We start from the raw sequence: 15,767 nt of genomic DNA on the forward strand, positions 1-15,767 counted from the left end.
GGCTCCCAGAAGTGAAGGGAATGAGCCAAGGTCACTTAGCAGCACAGAAGAGACAGACCCTGACTGAACACGGGCCTGTGTGCCCAAGCGGTGGGAGAGGAGGAGAGAATTCGCATTCGCCCGACACCTACTTTTCCCACACGTTATGCGTCTATATTGCATTCAGTTAGTCTACTAACGTTAGTGACCGCGTGTGCGGTGACCTGTAGGACTCCCGGGTCTCATGCCCCCCCCCACAGCCTGGTAGCGGAGGCAGGCCGAGATTAAACATAGAAACACAGAAATAAGCCTGTTTTTACATGTTCTGAGCTCTGTGAGATAAAATAACTAAGTTTCAAGGAGACTCGCGGAGGAGACCTAATTTATGTAAAGGAGGTGGCTCAGGGACATCTGTCCTAAGAGCGTCGCAGCTGAGGTCGAAGTTCTAAGGGGGGTGAAGACTTGAGGGAAAGAGTGTTCCAGCAGAGGGAACGGTGAATGACAAGAGCTCCGAGGTGGGAGAGCGTGCAGCAGGTTCTAGGGAACAGAAGCTGGCAGAGGGTGGGGGGTGCACACAGGCCGAGAGGGGGCTCTGGCACGAGGGGGTGGGGCGGCTGCAGAAGAGGGCGGGGCCAGATCTTGCTGCGGCTTCTAGCAGGTTAAGGAAGCAGCTGTTGCTCTGAATGCTCTCGGGGAGACGACAGCAGAGAACGTGTTTCTGAAAGTCCATTCTGGAGGCTGTGTTGGAAGGGGCAGTGCTGGAAACGGGGAGACCAGTGAGGACGTCGCTGGGAGTCCAGGGGAGCCTGACCTTGGAGGGGGTGGTTGGCGATGGTGGACAGGGATGGGAGCTGTGGGAGGGGAGTTTCAGAATTGGCTCTCCGGCTCCTGGGTTGAGCAGTGAGGTGGGTGGAGATAGTATTTATTGAAATAGTACAATTTAAGGCAAAGCAGGATGGAGAGGGAAGACCGGGAGATCCATTTCTAACAGGCTCTTTGAGATGCTAATGAGATAGCCTGGTGGCAGAAAAGCGGTCTGGCTTGGAGCTGGGGATTGGAACAGTGATTCCTGGCAGATATTTAAAGCCTGGGGAATGAATGACAGGAAGAGAAAGCCCTGCAGGACCCCATACCCCACGAACCAGAGAAGAGCCAGCAGAACACTGGACCCCTGAGTCCGGAGTTGCTAGAAGGTTACAAAGAAAAGCCAGAGAGTGGGGCATCCGAGAAGTATGGAGAACACATTTTAAGGAGGGAGGCTTCCCCCCTGACTGATGCCCAGAAGGAGCTAGGAAGGAGAACGGAAGGTACTCAGGCTTTTCTCAGGAAAGTTTCCAGTAGAGGGGAAGGGGAGGGAAGCCCACCCATGGGGGGTACACAACATCCCTGTGGGCAGTTTGGCTGATCTGGGACTGAGCTAGAAAGGGGAGCTGCAATGTCAAGGCAGCCTTTAAATAGTGCCAGAGGCTGGTGTGTTTGATGGCCAGTGGGCCCAGTTCATGAGAAGGGAAGAAAGTGCTGAGGGGCGGGGGAAGGGGGGGGTTGGGACCAGGCACGGACTCCAGACCACCCAGCTCTCTCCCATAGGTGTTCTGTGGGCTTTCCTGCCTCTCCTGCAATTCTCTGCTGCTTCCTCTGTGTTCTGACCCTACCCGCTCCCCAGCACAACACACACACACACACACACACTCTCTCTCTCTCTCTCTCTCACTTTGCCCTCTGCTCTGGACAGCAAACATGCCCCCTAGAGCCAGGCTGCCATGGGGACGAAGAGTTAGATTTGCTCTCTGAAAGGAGAGATCTGTGGGGGCTTGGCACATGTCAGCATGGTGAGAAGGGGTCTCCTGGAAGATAATACGCATCCACCTCTGGAGAAGACCAAATGGGGGCCAGATGCCCCTTGTTAGCAATGCCAGGGAGGACAACCGTGGCTCAGAATCTCACCAGCGACCTGCAGACAGAAAGTACCAGCAGCAGTTGGGCTTCTGTGGGACTTGCGATCCCTCCCTCCCTGCCTCTCTGAGTAGGGCTGATGCGGCCGATTCACAGAGCCCGGGTGTGAGTCCCCACCCCACCTGCAGGTGGTGGGACTCTGCCTGGACGTCTGTACCTCGGTGCACCCCAGAAGCCCACGGCACCCCGCTAACAACCAGAACCCAAGACAAAAGCATTTGCTCTGTCATTAAACACTGGTAAACAGCCCAAGGGTTATAAATGCGTCTACCACCCAGATTTTTTCTTGAGGATGAAAGCAGAGGCATCCCTAAGGAGCTTGCCACAGCGCCTGGTACGTACCAAGCACGACTCCTACTAGTTCTTATTATTTTGGGTGTCATTGTCCTGTAAGGGCCTAGACTGCATTAGCTCTGAAATCCTTTCCAAGCCAGAGGTTTTGACCACTTGCTGAGGAATGAGTGTTGGGCCTCAGAAGGTTCTGCTGGAGCCGTTAATCCCGTCAGAATGTCTGGAATCGCGCCATGGCGTTGCAGGAAGCGGAGCCGGGTCCTGTAGCCCCAGTTCCCCGCCAGTGACTCAGAGGCTTGTGTCTGTCGCGGTGGAGTCGGGTGACGCTGGCTGGGACCGGAGCAGGACCTGGGGCTACTCTGCGCCGTCCAGCAGTGTGACCCGTGCCGGACGAAATGATGGAGAAGCTGCTTTCAACGTTGGTTGTGTTTGTTACTCGGGTGTTACAGGCTCCTGGCGATAATGATTTTCCTTCAAGGTCTATTTATGGTTCATTCCTGACACTTACTAATTTTTCCATCCAGACAAGGACAAAGGTGATGGTGACTTGCCGCCGCTGTAGTGCGTAAATACAATGATTGGGTGTGTGCCCTTCTGTTCTCGAGCTGTTCGCCGCAGGGAGCAGTGGGAGTGAGGCCACTCTCCTTCTTCCCCGAAAGGATGGGCCTTCTGGAGGTTTCCATCTGGTTTGGGGAGAGGCAACGCAGAACAATAGTGGGAACCCCAGAAAGGCCACTGACCAACAGTGTGACTCTGGGCAGGGGGCAGGACCACTCAGGGTTGCCGTGAGATTATAGGAGCGCGCAGGGAGAACGCACATGTGAATCCCAGTAGGCAGGGTGCTCCCGATAAATGATTTTTGTCACTACTATTTTTTAAACAATCAGAAGCCACCATCCCTCCCCATGCTTCTGGAGTCCCAGGAAATCACCCAGTTTGCAGAAAGGGAAACTGAGGCCTGAACAGGGGAAGTGATTATTTCAAAGCCCTGCAGGGCAGAGACCATTTTGAGAACCCCCGTCTCCTGACCCCCTTCGTGACTTGTCCTCCCTGGCAGCCCAGCCAGTCTGCTCGTTTACTCCACAAACAACTGTTGAGCGCCTGCGCTGGGGCTGCTAGAAATGGGGGTGAAGATAGCTTGGCCTCATGACATTCTAGTGTGGACACAAGCAGTCAGCTGTCCGCCACAAAAGAAGCAAATGAAGTCAATGTCATGAGAGTAGGGCAGGACACATGGGGAGGGCACAGAAATCCAGGTGGGGATATAGCCTGAGGCTTTGGGACTGCTGTTACTAAGCAGGCGTTGGGCTTCTCCTGGGCGGTGCCTTGTAAAAGCCACTTGGGAAAGGTGTGATGTCCCCACTTCACAGATGCAGAAACAGAGGTCTGGAGAGGTGAAGTCACTTGCTAAAGGCGAGGCCACGAGTACACCGACTAGCTGGACCCAGACCAGAGCATCTGACCCCCCGTCACTGTCCCATGAGCCCGATGCTATCTCGTGCGAAATGCCCCAGTTCCATCTGCCCACGTGGAGTCCTTCGAGACCCCAGCCCCGGCCTGCAGAGACCACACTCACGTCTAGGGGGATTGTGTGGCAGCAGACCCTGTGTGGCAGGGAACAGGCTGCAAGGTGCCCTAAGAATGGAGGGAAGGTTCTGGTGATTCACAACCTTGGAGCCGGTGCAGCCTTCCCAGACAGCCCTTGTGAGGAACATGCCACCTCCCGGAAGGGAATCGCTGAGCTCATTCCAGTCCAGATCATTCAGCTTTATTTCCTACCGACGATTCCAAACAGAAAGCCCGTATACTTACACTTTCACTATCGGATGGACACATCTATTCTAGGTGGGTCATAAGAAAGATGGAAAGGCTAGGGCGAGGGAAGGAACTGGCAGGTGGCTGGCCTCGCCCAGCACACCAGTACCTTGAAATGGAAATATAGCAAGGAAGCTCGGGTATTTTTGAGAGGGAAACAGTATCTCCTACTCTGTCTGAGTTAATATGCCCGCTGTATGCAACGACTTGGATTTAATTATATTGTCGACGCAAATGTGTTCCGTAAACTGTAAAAGAATACTTAAGTTTCACATTAAGAAGGTGCGATGCAGGACAAGCACCAGGGGTCTGGGCCTCAGGGAGGCATGGGTTTAACACTGCCCTGTCCACTTGTGGGAGCCACTTGGCCTCTCTGAGCCTGCACTCCTCGTGCCGGTCACAGCGTCATTTTCTGAACAAGATCCGGGGAACCAGATGAACATACGGACGTGCTCTGTAAACGGGCAAGGTGGTGTTGCTGATTCCATCCTTGGGCCCCAGAATAGAGGATGGGATCGTGGGAGAGCTGCCGCCAGCCCTGTCATTCAATCCTGTGTGCGAGGACCACTCCCTAGGGGTGGGGACCAGAGGTCTTTTGAGGCCAGAAGGAGCTCGTGGGCCCACCCTCGCCCACTGGCTGATGGGATGAGGTTATGTTCTGTCAGGGGCTGCGTCCCCATGTGCAAGTGAGTCTTGGGAGGGAGACATGCATATGGCCGCATCCAAATGTTTCAAAGGCTGCTTTCTCCAGCGACACCCGTCAACCCAAATGAAGTTGCAAAAAATACTCAACAGCTTATCTTCAGGCCTGCGAGGCAAGTGGGCAAAGCCCGTTGGCAGGGACGGGTGGATCTTCACCCTCTTGCTGGCATCCGGCCGAGATGGGTGGGGCCCAGGCCTCCGCCGCTGCCAGGCAGGCCTCCTCTCTTCCTTCTCAAGGACCCAAAGGAATCTGAAGGCTCTCAAAGCAGCTAGGGAGTAAAGAAGTTTCAAGAACAGTCCCTATTCCTTCCAGCTTCCAGCTATGTGACTTTGACAAATCTCTTGAGCATAAAATGGGATTGGTAGGGACACCCGCTGCGTAGGGCTCCTGTGGGATGAAATAATGCACCTGAAGCCTTTAATTCAGGGCCGGGCCGCTAATGAGGGCTCCATAATTATTAACCAGTGTTGTTCATTTTCACTGCTTTTACGGTGACAGGTCACTACAGCGATGTTATCAAAGAGACGCCTCCAATTCCAAGTGAGAGCCACGAGGGGCTTTTCAGGGAGCTGATGGGGGGGCAGGGAAGAGGGGGAAGGTCTCTTCTATTTCTCCTCAGTGGCTCAGGTGATCCCTAAGGCTCAGTTGGTGGTAGGGGAGAGCATCTCCAAGGGCTGGGGGCGCCATAGCAGAACCGAGAAGTCGGGAGGCTACAGAATTGTGAAGACCCTAATCCCCAGTGTGACTGTACTTGGCGCTGGGCCCCTAAGGAAATAACTGAGTTTAAAGGAGGTCCTAAGGACAGGGCCCTGATCCAAAGGGACTGGTGTCCTTATGAGAAGAGACGCCGGAGAGCCGGTTCCCTCTCTGTCGGGGCCATCTGAGGACGCAGCGAGAAGGCAGCCGTCTGCACGCAGGAAGAGAGCTCCCACCAGAGCTCAAACCTGCTGGCAGCCTGAACTTGGACTGTCAGCCTCCAAACTGTGAGAAAGCTCAGTCTCTGCTGTTTAAGCCGCCCAGGCTCCGGCAGATGTGGTATATGGCAGTCCGAGCAGACTAAGGTGGCGAGGAGGGGTGGGCAGTGGGGTTTCAGAGGACAAAGTTTGTTCTGGGCCTTCCCCGTGGTTCTCCAATGCCCACAGCAGGGCTAGCCCAGTACTAGGCTTCTCGGAGACCGCACTCTTCACTTTACTCTGCTGCCCCCTCAAGAGCCTTTAAGGGGATGGCCAAGTTGGAGCACGTGACCCAGAGTTGCCTGATCACCCATGGGTGCAGAATTACCCACACTGTAGTTACCAGTGCAGTTTCAGGGGCCTCGTGGCCCATACACAATCCCCAGGAGATGGGAACAGGAACCTGGATTTCAGGCAAGGTCCCCAGGTTATTTTATGTTAAAAATGTTTGAAAGCCACAGGCCTTGAGGGGAAGGCCAGTCTTCCTCTGGTGTGAGAGGCCCTCCTTCCTAAGGGCTCCTGACTTCCCCCCACGTCCACGTCACTGCCCTCAGGCTCTGTCCTCATCTCCTCCGCCACTCCCACCCTGGTCCAAGCTGCCAGCAGCGCTCGCTTGGACTGGTGCAGTAGCCCCCAAGGGATCTCCTTGCTATCTCTTCACTTGTGCCCCTTCCTCCTGGTCTCAACACAGCAGCCACAATGACCACGTCCTTTCCTGTCGCCCCAGTGGTTTCCCATCTTCCTTAGCATAGAACCTGGAGTCTGACCATGGTTCTACAGGGCCTTTCGTGGCCTGGCCTGTAAACCCTTCCAGTCTCATGGCCCTCAGTACAGCTAGAGAAGGGCAGGCCTTACAGAGGGCGATGGAGTTCTGCCCCACTTAGTGGTCAGTGTTGATGCTGGGAGAAAGCAGGGATATGCGGTTTCTCGGAAACCCAAAGAGGACTAAATGCCAAGCTGGAACAATTTCATGGTTTTTCAGCTCCATCATTTGATTTTAAAAATAACTCGATGAGATTGTCTTAAAACGCAGACATTTTTAGCCCAAAGTCAAGCTTCTCAAAGTTCGGGGGCAGGTCCTTTTGCTGATAGGCCACTTTTTCCAGATGGGTTTTCAGAGCGGAATATGTACAGACAGACTCAGCAGTGAGAGGGAGAATGAGGAGGAAGGGATAAGTTAGTTCTCGAAGTGGGGACCCTGGACCAGCACCCTCATAACCACCTGGGAACACGGTCGAAGCGCAAATTCTCAGAACTTCAGAAGCAGGAACTCACTCCTAGGGTGAGGCTTGAAGCCTGTATTTTCACAAGTCCTCCTAGAGCCACCGGTCTGGACCATCTTCGGCTCATAAATCTGCACATTGTCTAAGAGAAGAGCTTTCATAGGTGTCTTTCTCTTTGCCACTTGGCTTATCCTGCTGTCCTCAGCTGGAAGATGGGCACAGTAACACCTGCCTCGTAGGATTGCTTAAAAAGTTCAGTCTATTCAAGTAGGCAGAATGGACCGTTTTCAGTGCCTGCTGCATGCCGGACTGTACTGGGCGCTGACTGGGGCAACGTCCCTGCCTCCAGGAGTACACAGTCCCACTGGGGAGACAGCCTCGTCCCCAAGGATTTGTCCCAATATAGAGCAAGGAACAAGGAGAAGCCCCAAGGGAAGGCCATTGACTCCGCCTGGGGATGGGCCAAGGCGAGCATCACAGACCTCCAGAACTTACAGGCTGGGTTGGGGTATTTTTTTATTTTATTTTATTTTTTTAATTTAATTTTATTTTTTTACTGTTCCCAGATTCATTGTCTATAATATATATTATTTTCTAATTATTATCAACAATGAACATGCATTATCTTATCTGGGAAATACAGAAAAGTAGAAAGAAGGATGTAAACAATAGTACCCCCCCACACACTCACACACTGTTAGTATAAGTGAGTTGATGATGAATACCACTGTGTACATTTTGTTTTCCTTTGGAAGGAATATTCTGAAATACTCGAATGGCTCTTAAAACTTTTGCCAAACTGCTTTTCAACCGTCCATGGCAATTTCACCACTAACTTCCTATTATCGTTATTTTGCATTTTGGTTAATGGATGAGCAATAGCGCCCTGTGGTTTGGGTGGGGACTGGATGTTTTCTCTCTTACTTGTTAATCTAAGCCAACTACCCATTCATGTGCTTGGTCCGTTGGAGGACTCTATCAGGCTTAAGGATTTTCAACATGAAATTAATTACCAAAACCAGACTTAACATTAAAAAAAAAAAAAAAAAACCCAGATTCCTAGGGTTTCATTGCAAGAGAATACATGAATCAGAAATAAAAACAGGGATGTGCCAAGTGCTTCTGATTTACTTGTCAAGAATAGTGAAGAAAATAGAACCAGTTTCAGCATCCAGCAGTGCGTGGGGGGGGGGGGTGGGGGGTAATGGCGAAATGATATGCAAAGCAAGATTTGATGGAATATTATGCAACTATTAAAATAATGTTATGAAGCCTGCATAGCAACATACAAAAATATTTATGCCATCATTTTAAGCCATAATAGGTACAAAATTTTGTACACGTATATTACAATTGAGTGAAAGCCCATCTTCTGTGGACAAAGAGAGTGGAGAAAAGGTCAGTCGTCAAGGACACTTAGTTTCTAGAGGGGGGACCTTCGTGAGCTTTCCTATGCTTTCTGCTGGCACTGTCACTGTATTTGATAATAAATAGTAAGAAGGAAGGAGAAAGACCCAGAGAGAACATGGGGACTGTCCGTAGAGGATCTGGAAAAGGCAGGAGAGACCGCCACCGCCCCCCAGAAGGTAACTTGGATTATCTCCAGTACATTTCCTCCTCCCTCTTTCTCCCACCCCCTGTCCTCAGAGACTTAAGCACTTTCCATTCTCTCAAGCACAGGGAATATTGACCCGGGTCTGGCCACCACTTCCTGGGCCACTTAATGAAATGAGATGCAAGAACCACATCTTGTCAAATTCAAACCTACAGACCCTCAACCTGGCTGGGGGGGAAGCCAGCCACCCGTGTCCTCGTGGTGTATAGTGTGGGGCGTCCCTCTTCCCAAGCCTCCCTGGCCTTCAGACTCTCTCAGACACACTCAGACACTTAGTAGGGTTGAGCAGACCATGCGGGGCTCTCGGCCCTTGTCCCCAGTCCCTGGCCTGAGAAGTGTCGGCTTTGCTTTCTTACGCTGGTCGTGGTGGTGCGGTTTGAGGTCAGGAGACCTGGGGACTAGTCCAGCTCCTGCCAGTCACTGGCTCTGACGTGGGCCTCACTTCCCGGTCCCCTCTTCTGTAAAATGCAGATGCCAGACGAGGCTTTTAGAGCAGCAGGAGGGCTGGTGCTCGGCTGCTATGAAGAGCCAAGATTCCCTGAGATGAGTCGTTTCTGGTGAGGACGGTCTGGGAGGGCAGGGCTCCAAGCCACCCCCCACCACACACAGGATTTCATTTAAAACAAACGAGCAAATCCCATGACGTTTCTATCACTGTAACTAAATAGGACCACCCTCCCCACCCCCCCACCAGCCGCCAAACCCCGTGACTGGAGGACATGCTCAAACTATTCTAGGCCTGGAACTCCACAACTGGCTCTTCCCCCAGCCTTCCAGCTCTTCCCAGTCTCGTCCAGCTGCGCCCTCCTCCAGCTGTCCTGCTGCAGGCACCCTGGGTTCTTACTGGGCCACATGCCCCACCTCCCTGTTCCCGGCCCAGCCCAGGGATCCCAGCTCATCTCTGCCGATCAGACCCCTACCTGCTTTGCCCATTCCTTATTGCAGGAATCAGATGCCGTGCGTGAGGCCTGGGTTCAAATCCCAGTTACTTACCAGCCACTTACCAGCATGGGACTGGAAGGCAAGTTGTTTCATCTCTCGGGGCCTCTGTTTCCTCATCTGCACGATGAGAGTCATACTCGGGATCTGAGCTCCTGGCACAGCCGGCCTGACTCCTGCAAGAATCAATAGTGTGCAGCACCCTTCCCTTCCGCTTCCGTTTTCCCTGCATGTATATAACCTTTATCAAAGTAGAACATGAATGCAGGAAGTTTGCGCCCTGCCTTTTCTTCAAAGTCATATGTGCACTTAACTTCAAATTCCAATAGTAGCAAAAGGGTTCCGGATTGAAAGTGGCTGCCGCTGCTTCGCCGCCTCTTTCCGCCTCTAGAATTTCCCATTGCATATTTTTTTTTAAAGATTTTATTTATTTATTTGACAGACAGAGATCACAAGTAGGCAGAGAGGCAGGCAGAGAGAGAGAGGAGGAAGCAGGCTCCCTGCTGAGCAGAGAGCCCATGCAGGGCTGGATCCCAGGACCCTGAGACCATGACCTGAGCCGAAGGCAGAGGCTTTAACCCACTGAGCCACCCAGGTGCCCCTCCCATTGTATATTTTACAACTGGGTACATGAGGTATTGATTCCATAATGGGAAGCCTGTATCTCCCCTTCACCCGGTTCGTCCACCACCGCCGCCCCCGCCCCACCCTGTCTGGCAATCATCGGGTCTGGTTCTGCTTTTTGTTTGTTCGTTCGTTTGGTGTGTTTTTTGTTTTTTGTTTTTTTTTTAGATTCCACATAAAAAACAAAATAAGGTATGTGTTTCCAAGTAGAACACATGAAATCTCATTTCTCATTGCAGAATGTTTTCTTCCAGATGATTTAGCCATAATACTTTCCCCCAAAAAAGTCCTTGTATTTTTCTTTTTCCCCTGGGCATTACAGCTTTAATCACAGCCTTACGCACTTAATTAAGGGAAGGAAACGAATATTTGTCGCGTAAAAGGGGCGCAGTGCTCGCTACTCCAGCACGGGCAGGACCAGGAAGCTTGTTAGGAATGCAGAGTCTCAGGTCCCGCCCCAGAATCTGCATTTTGACAAGATCATGCACATAAAGCTGAGAAGGGCCATAGACCAGGGCTGCTCGGAGCCACAGTCCGCCCACTGTTCCTTCTCGTCCTGGACAAGAGGCTTGAGCCAGAATGTAAACGCCCGCTGCTTCCTTTACAGAGAAAGACTTGCTACAAAGTACTGCCAGCTGAGCTAAACAATGTGAGTGATGAGGAGGGTGATTTATATTCTGGCCCAGGCTCCTTATCTTGTCAGCGACCAGGGACACACAGTCCCTGGACTGGGCGCCCGTCTGCCGACCACACTTTGAGTAGCTCGGGTGAGGTCACACTCTTCTGCTGCTGGGGGCTGGGGCTGCGCTGGGTCTCTCTGGCTTTGGATCCCAGCCTCTTCCAGCCTGCTCGGGTCTGTCCCTCCCACTGCTGGTGACAAACGCCTGTGCTGGCACAAATAACCACGCATGCACACAATCTAGGAGAGCCCTGGCCCATCGTCGGTGATTAGGAAACATCCATATCTCTCTCTTTCTCTCGTTTTTTTCTTTTCTTTTTTTTTTTTTTTTTAAGATTTATTTATTTGGGAGAGAGAACATGCACTCATGCCGGGGGAAGGCAGAGGGATGGGAGAGAGAGAATCTGGAGCAGACTCCTTGCTGAGTGTAGGGGCCCAACACAGGGCTCAATCTCCTGACCCCAAGATCAGAACCCAAGCCAAAATCAAGAGTCAGATGCCCAACCAACTGAGCCACCCAGGCGCCCCAGAAATATCGGTCTCTTAATGCAGACGGAGCCCCCCTTGGCCCTGTGTCTCTGTCTGCACCAGGCCCCTGTTTACATTAAAAGGGTTTTACACCAGCGTTACTGTTCCCTTTATCAGCATCTCCCATCAGGGCCAAACAGAGCAGGGCACTCACTGGCAGAGCATCTGGAGTCCAGGAAAACTGAGCAAAAAGCTTTGATGGACTTGGAAGGAGACAAAGAAACAGCTTCTTTGCTCAGCGCCAGTTCCCAACATGAAAAGAGCTCTCAGATCCCAGGGTCCATATATAATCCAGGATTTACAAACTCCAGGCCAGGCTTCTCCCGGAGGACAGCAGCCTGAGTAATGCGGTGAGCCGGGAAGCAAGGCCACTGGGAAGGTATGGATTAGCAGGAGTGAAGCCGGCCTCCTCTACAATACTGAGCATCACCCGCCCTGAGGAGCCCAGGAATCCCATGACTTTGAATCATGGGGTTCATTTTCACTTGGACATTGAAAAGTTTCAGAACTTTTCATGCAGCGCAACTTAGTTAAAAGAAGTGAGAGTTAAGGGGCGCCTGGATGGCTCAGTCAGTTAAGCATCTGCCTTCGGCTCAGGTCATGATCCCAGGGTCCTGGGATTGAACCCCACGTTGGGCTCCCTGCTCAGGAAGGATTCTGCTCCTCCCGTTCTTTCTGCTTCTCCTTCTCCCTCTGCTCCTCCCTGCCGTTTGTGCTCTCTCTTGCTCTCTATCTCAAATAAGTAAAATCTTTAAAAAAAACAAAAACAAAAACAAATAATTGAGAATCAAAGTTTGAATTTGCAAGGTTACTATTATCTGGCCTACATGAATGTTCAGGCCAGAACATTCATGGCCTGAATGTTAGTTTCCTCACCCGTAAAATGGGACTTAATAACACTGATCTCAAAAAGGTGTCCTGAGCGGCAAGGTCAGTAAAGTACCTGGCGCAAACTCATTTGTTCATCCATTCATGCCCTCGTGTATACATTCTATCTGGAGCCCCCAGGGTCTGGTGCCAGGAGACAAGTGTCAAGCTGGAGCTCACGGCCCAGCAGGGAAGACAGAAATGGTTGAAGAACCGACCGCACAAACACGAAAGAAGCCACGGTCGGTGCTGCAAAGGAAAATGCAGGAAGCCGGTGCCGGGGGCCACATCTAATCTGGGGTCAGGGAGCGTTTTACTGAGCTGGAGATTTTTGAGCTCAGTTCCCAAGGACGAGTAGGAACTCGGGAGGCGAAGTCAGAGAACGTTTCAGGGACGTGGTGGGACGGCTCTCTGGAATCGCATTTGGGGTAGAGAGAAGGGGGTCAGGTTTATTTAACTCTTTGAGGTGAAATCTACATACAGCAAAATGCACACATTTTAAGGTAAAAATGGCTAAGTTTTGACAAGGCACCCACGAAACCAGCACCTCTGTCAAGAGCTAAAACCTTCAGCTTTCTCTCTGTAACTAACTTTCTTCACTGTTAGGGAACTTAGGGGCTGGGTTTTAAAGCAAACATGTGAGGGCGGTGCGGAGGAATGAGGCTTCAGGCCAGGTTGAAATCCCCGCTCTGCCACCTTCCGCCCACGTGACGTGGCCCAGCCAGCTCCACTTCTCTGAGACTCAGTTTCCTCGTCTGTCAGACCGTGTGAATTAAGCCTATCTCAGAGGACTGATGAGGGGCTTGAATCCGCAGATGGTGGTGAAGGCCTGGCTGGTGCCCGGCACAGGGTAGGCGCTCTGGGAGTTGAACCCCGAAGCTGAGGTTTCCAGAAGGGAAGCGGCCGGGGAGGAGGCGGCCTGGCGGGTGCCATGGGGCCTTCCCTGACTCACCGCTGCTCTCTTTGTCCACAGGCATGTGCTTGCAGGGCTTCGTGGAGGCTTTCTTTTACCTGGCTCAGCGGAAGTTCAAGATGCTGCCTCTCCACGAGCAGGTGGCCTCGCTGGTCGACCTGTGTGAGTACCACCTCTCCCTCCTGGACGAGAAGCGCCCGGTGTGCGGCCGGAGTGGCACGTCGGGGGGCCGGGCTCCGGACAGCGGCATCCCCCAGGAGGCCGCCACCTCGGCCCCGCTGGCACAGGGCACCCCCCCGGCCTGCACAAACAGCGCCCACAAGGTCTCCCACTCCAGACACGCGCTGTCCTGAGGGCCCCTCGATGCTACGGATGGAGAATGAGCCCCTCTGGGCCAAAGAGAACCCTCTAGGCTTCTGGCTCGCGGAGAGGGGGGCCGGCTGCGAAGAGCCCCTGCGCGAGAGCCCCTCCTCTGCCCCTCCTCGTCTCCCCGTGCTGCTCAGCCGCGCTTCCAGAGGCTGATGATTCCACGCCCGCCTTCCTCTTGGTGGCCCAGCTATTCGTGAGTCATCGGTGGACATATGACATCCCAAACGTGACAGATGGCAGCATCTATTCTGGGCTCACAGGAAGCAACAACCGGGCATAACTGTTGCGCTGGGGGCACGGGGCAGAAGACCCCCAGCCTGAGCCGTGGCAGGAGACCCCGAGGAAGCCGAGGCCCGGCGGGGGGTGGGGGGGCGGTGCCGGGGTCTCCGAGAGAACTGTTCGGTCCAGGGACATCCTGTTCATTTCCTGCCAGCGAGCTGTGAGAACCAAGTGGCGCTGGCACGCGGCACACGCGACTCTCCCGTCCCCAATCATGTGCTTCACGGGTGCCGCGAACAGATCGGCCTCGTTTATTCCTTTAGCTTGCCTGTTGCTGCAGTGTTCGCTTTGTTGTTAATTATGAAATAATTAACCAAGGAGTAACTAAGGAAGGCTCTGAGAGTCTTAGAGCTGACGGAGCTCGGAGGTCATTTTGTTTGATTTTGTTTGACCTTGACCCCAAAGCTGGTGTCCCGCAGTCACGTGGCTGCTGATGGCCCACCCTGCACAGATAGGGCGTGGCCAGCAGGTGGACGGCAGGTGCTGCCAGAGGGCCCTGGGTGGGTGGAGGGGCTTCGTGGGGGAGGACAGAAGACCCTGGGGAGGACCAGAGAGAGCAGGAGCATGATGTCCGAAGCTCAGGTGGTGGGCATGGCGTGAGGGAAAGGAGAGCCCACACTCCCCCTTCCACGAGACCCTTCCCTTGTCTCCATCTGCATCCCCAGGCAAAGCCCTTCTTAGAGGGGAAGACTCAGAGGCCTCCAAAGGTGGCATTTTGGAAAACCAAGCCCTGCAGAGCTCACTCTGGGCTGTTTGTCGACCAGAGCCACCTGTCACGACTTTGTTTTCCCAAACAGACAGCAGGACAAGAGGCCTAAGATGGGAGGGGCGGGAGGAGGCTGAGGCTACTGAGTGTCCCTGTTCGGGGACAGTCATCAGCCTGACTCCCCAATTGCCTTGGGTAGTTTCCTACTGCTGTTCCCATTTTCAGATGGGAAAAGAAAGGCCTGGGAGGGTCATCTGTAATGTCAGCTCGGTCCAGTTCTGTTGGTCCACCCCAGAGCCCTGTTTCCTTTATGTCCCCGTGTGACCATGACTCCAGCTCCAATCCCCCCAACCCCCCGCAACTGCTCCGGGGCAGCCCAGGGTCTCCCAGGGCCCTGCCCCTTCTCCTGCAGTCTGGTGGTCTGGGCCAGGACCATCCGTGTTCCTGAGTGGTGTTGCGAGAGAAGCCGTCTGGGATGACCCCAGGCCCGTTCTTCAGTCCCTGTCGCTGCTGGAGCAAATGGGCTTCCCCGTGAAAGACCCAAGTGAACGTGTCTCTCACACTTGTTAGCAGCTGGGAGCAGCACAGAGCCTTTGCAACAAAGCTCTGACTGTGTTTTCAGAAAGCATTCCCTAGCCAAAATGGAGTGCAGTTCTCAGGTCCAAATCAATCAAGCACATTAGATTGGGGAGGGGGGCGTCAATAGGATGAATTCGAGCGGCATGGTTTGGGGTGATTTGAAAATGTCAGTTCTCACAGTGAGGAATGTCCTGTCCTCCACCTTTGCACATCATCTGCAGGGGGGTGGCTCTGCCCAGGACCCCCAAGTCACTTTCTCAAAGGAGCCCTACCTGCGGCCAGCGTCTGACTGAGCCCTGCACCCCGCAGTGAAATGAGGCCAGTAAGTGACAGACAGGGCCCTTCTTTCTCAATGCTGCTGAGCAGGAGGGATTAGAGGCTGCTCCCTTACCGGAGAGTGATAGAGTACCTCATCTCCTTGGGGCCCAGGGGACACCCCCTTGGACAACTGGCCAGCCGTGTTGCCAGGTGCAGCTGATGTGAGAGCAAAGACAGATGTCCCCTTTCTCCTAAAGAGAGGACCCAGAGCTGGGGAGCTGGGGTCCAGAGATGTCCCATGAGAAGCTGAGCCCCCTGTGCTGTGCCCTGTGTTACCCCATTTCTAGGATACGGCCCTCAGGACCCACCCCTGGGCCCTCTTCTCCCCTAGTGCCCCTTCCTCCCCCTCCTGCTGAGTCTCACACACACACACACGCACACACACACACGTGCGCGCACACACTCCAGCCAAAGTCCCCGAAGGGCCCACACTC

General features: G+C 53.4%; 1 protein-coding gene across 5 annotated transcripts in view; it reads left to right on the forward strand.

Moving 5' to 3' along the window:
* Positions 1–14,085, forward strand: part of TTLL11 (tubulin tyrosine ligase like 11) — a 221,181-nt gene extending 207,096 nt beyond the window's left edge. For all 5 annotated transcript variants that reach the window (XM_046023174.1, XM_046023178.1, XM_046023175.1 and 2 more), the window contains one exon: positions 13,143–14,085. In XM_046023174.1, the coding sequence (XP_045879130.1) occupies positions 13,143–13,435 (293 nt within the window). In that variant the 3' untranslated portion in view covers positions 13,436–14,085. The remainder of the gene's footprint in view (positions 1–13,142) is intronic.
* Positions 14,086–15,767: the final 1,682 nt, after the last annotated feature.

This window comes from Meles meles, chromosome 11 (assembly GCF_922984935.1).
Source record: "Meles meles chromosome 11, mMelMel3.1 paternal haplotype, whole genome shotgun sequence".
NCBI lineage: Eukaryota > Metazoa > Chordata > Mammalia > Carnivora > Mustelidae > Meles > Meles meles.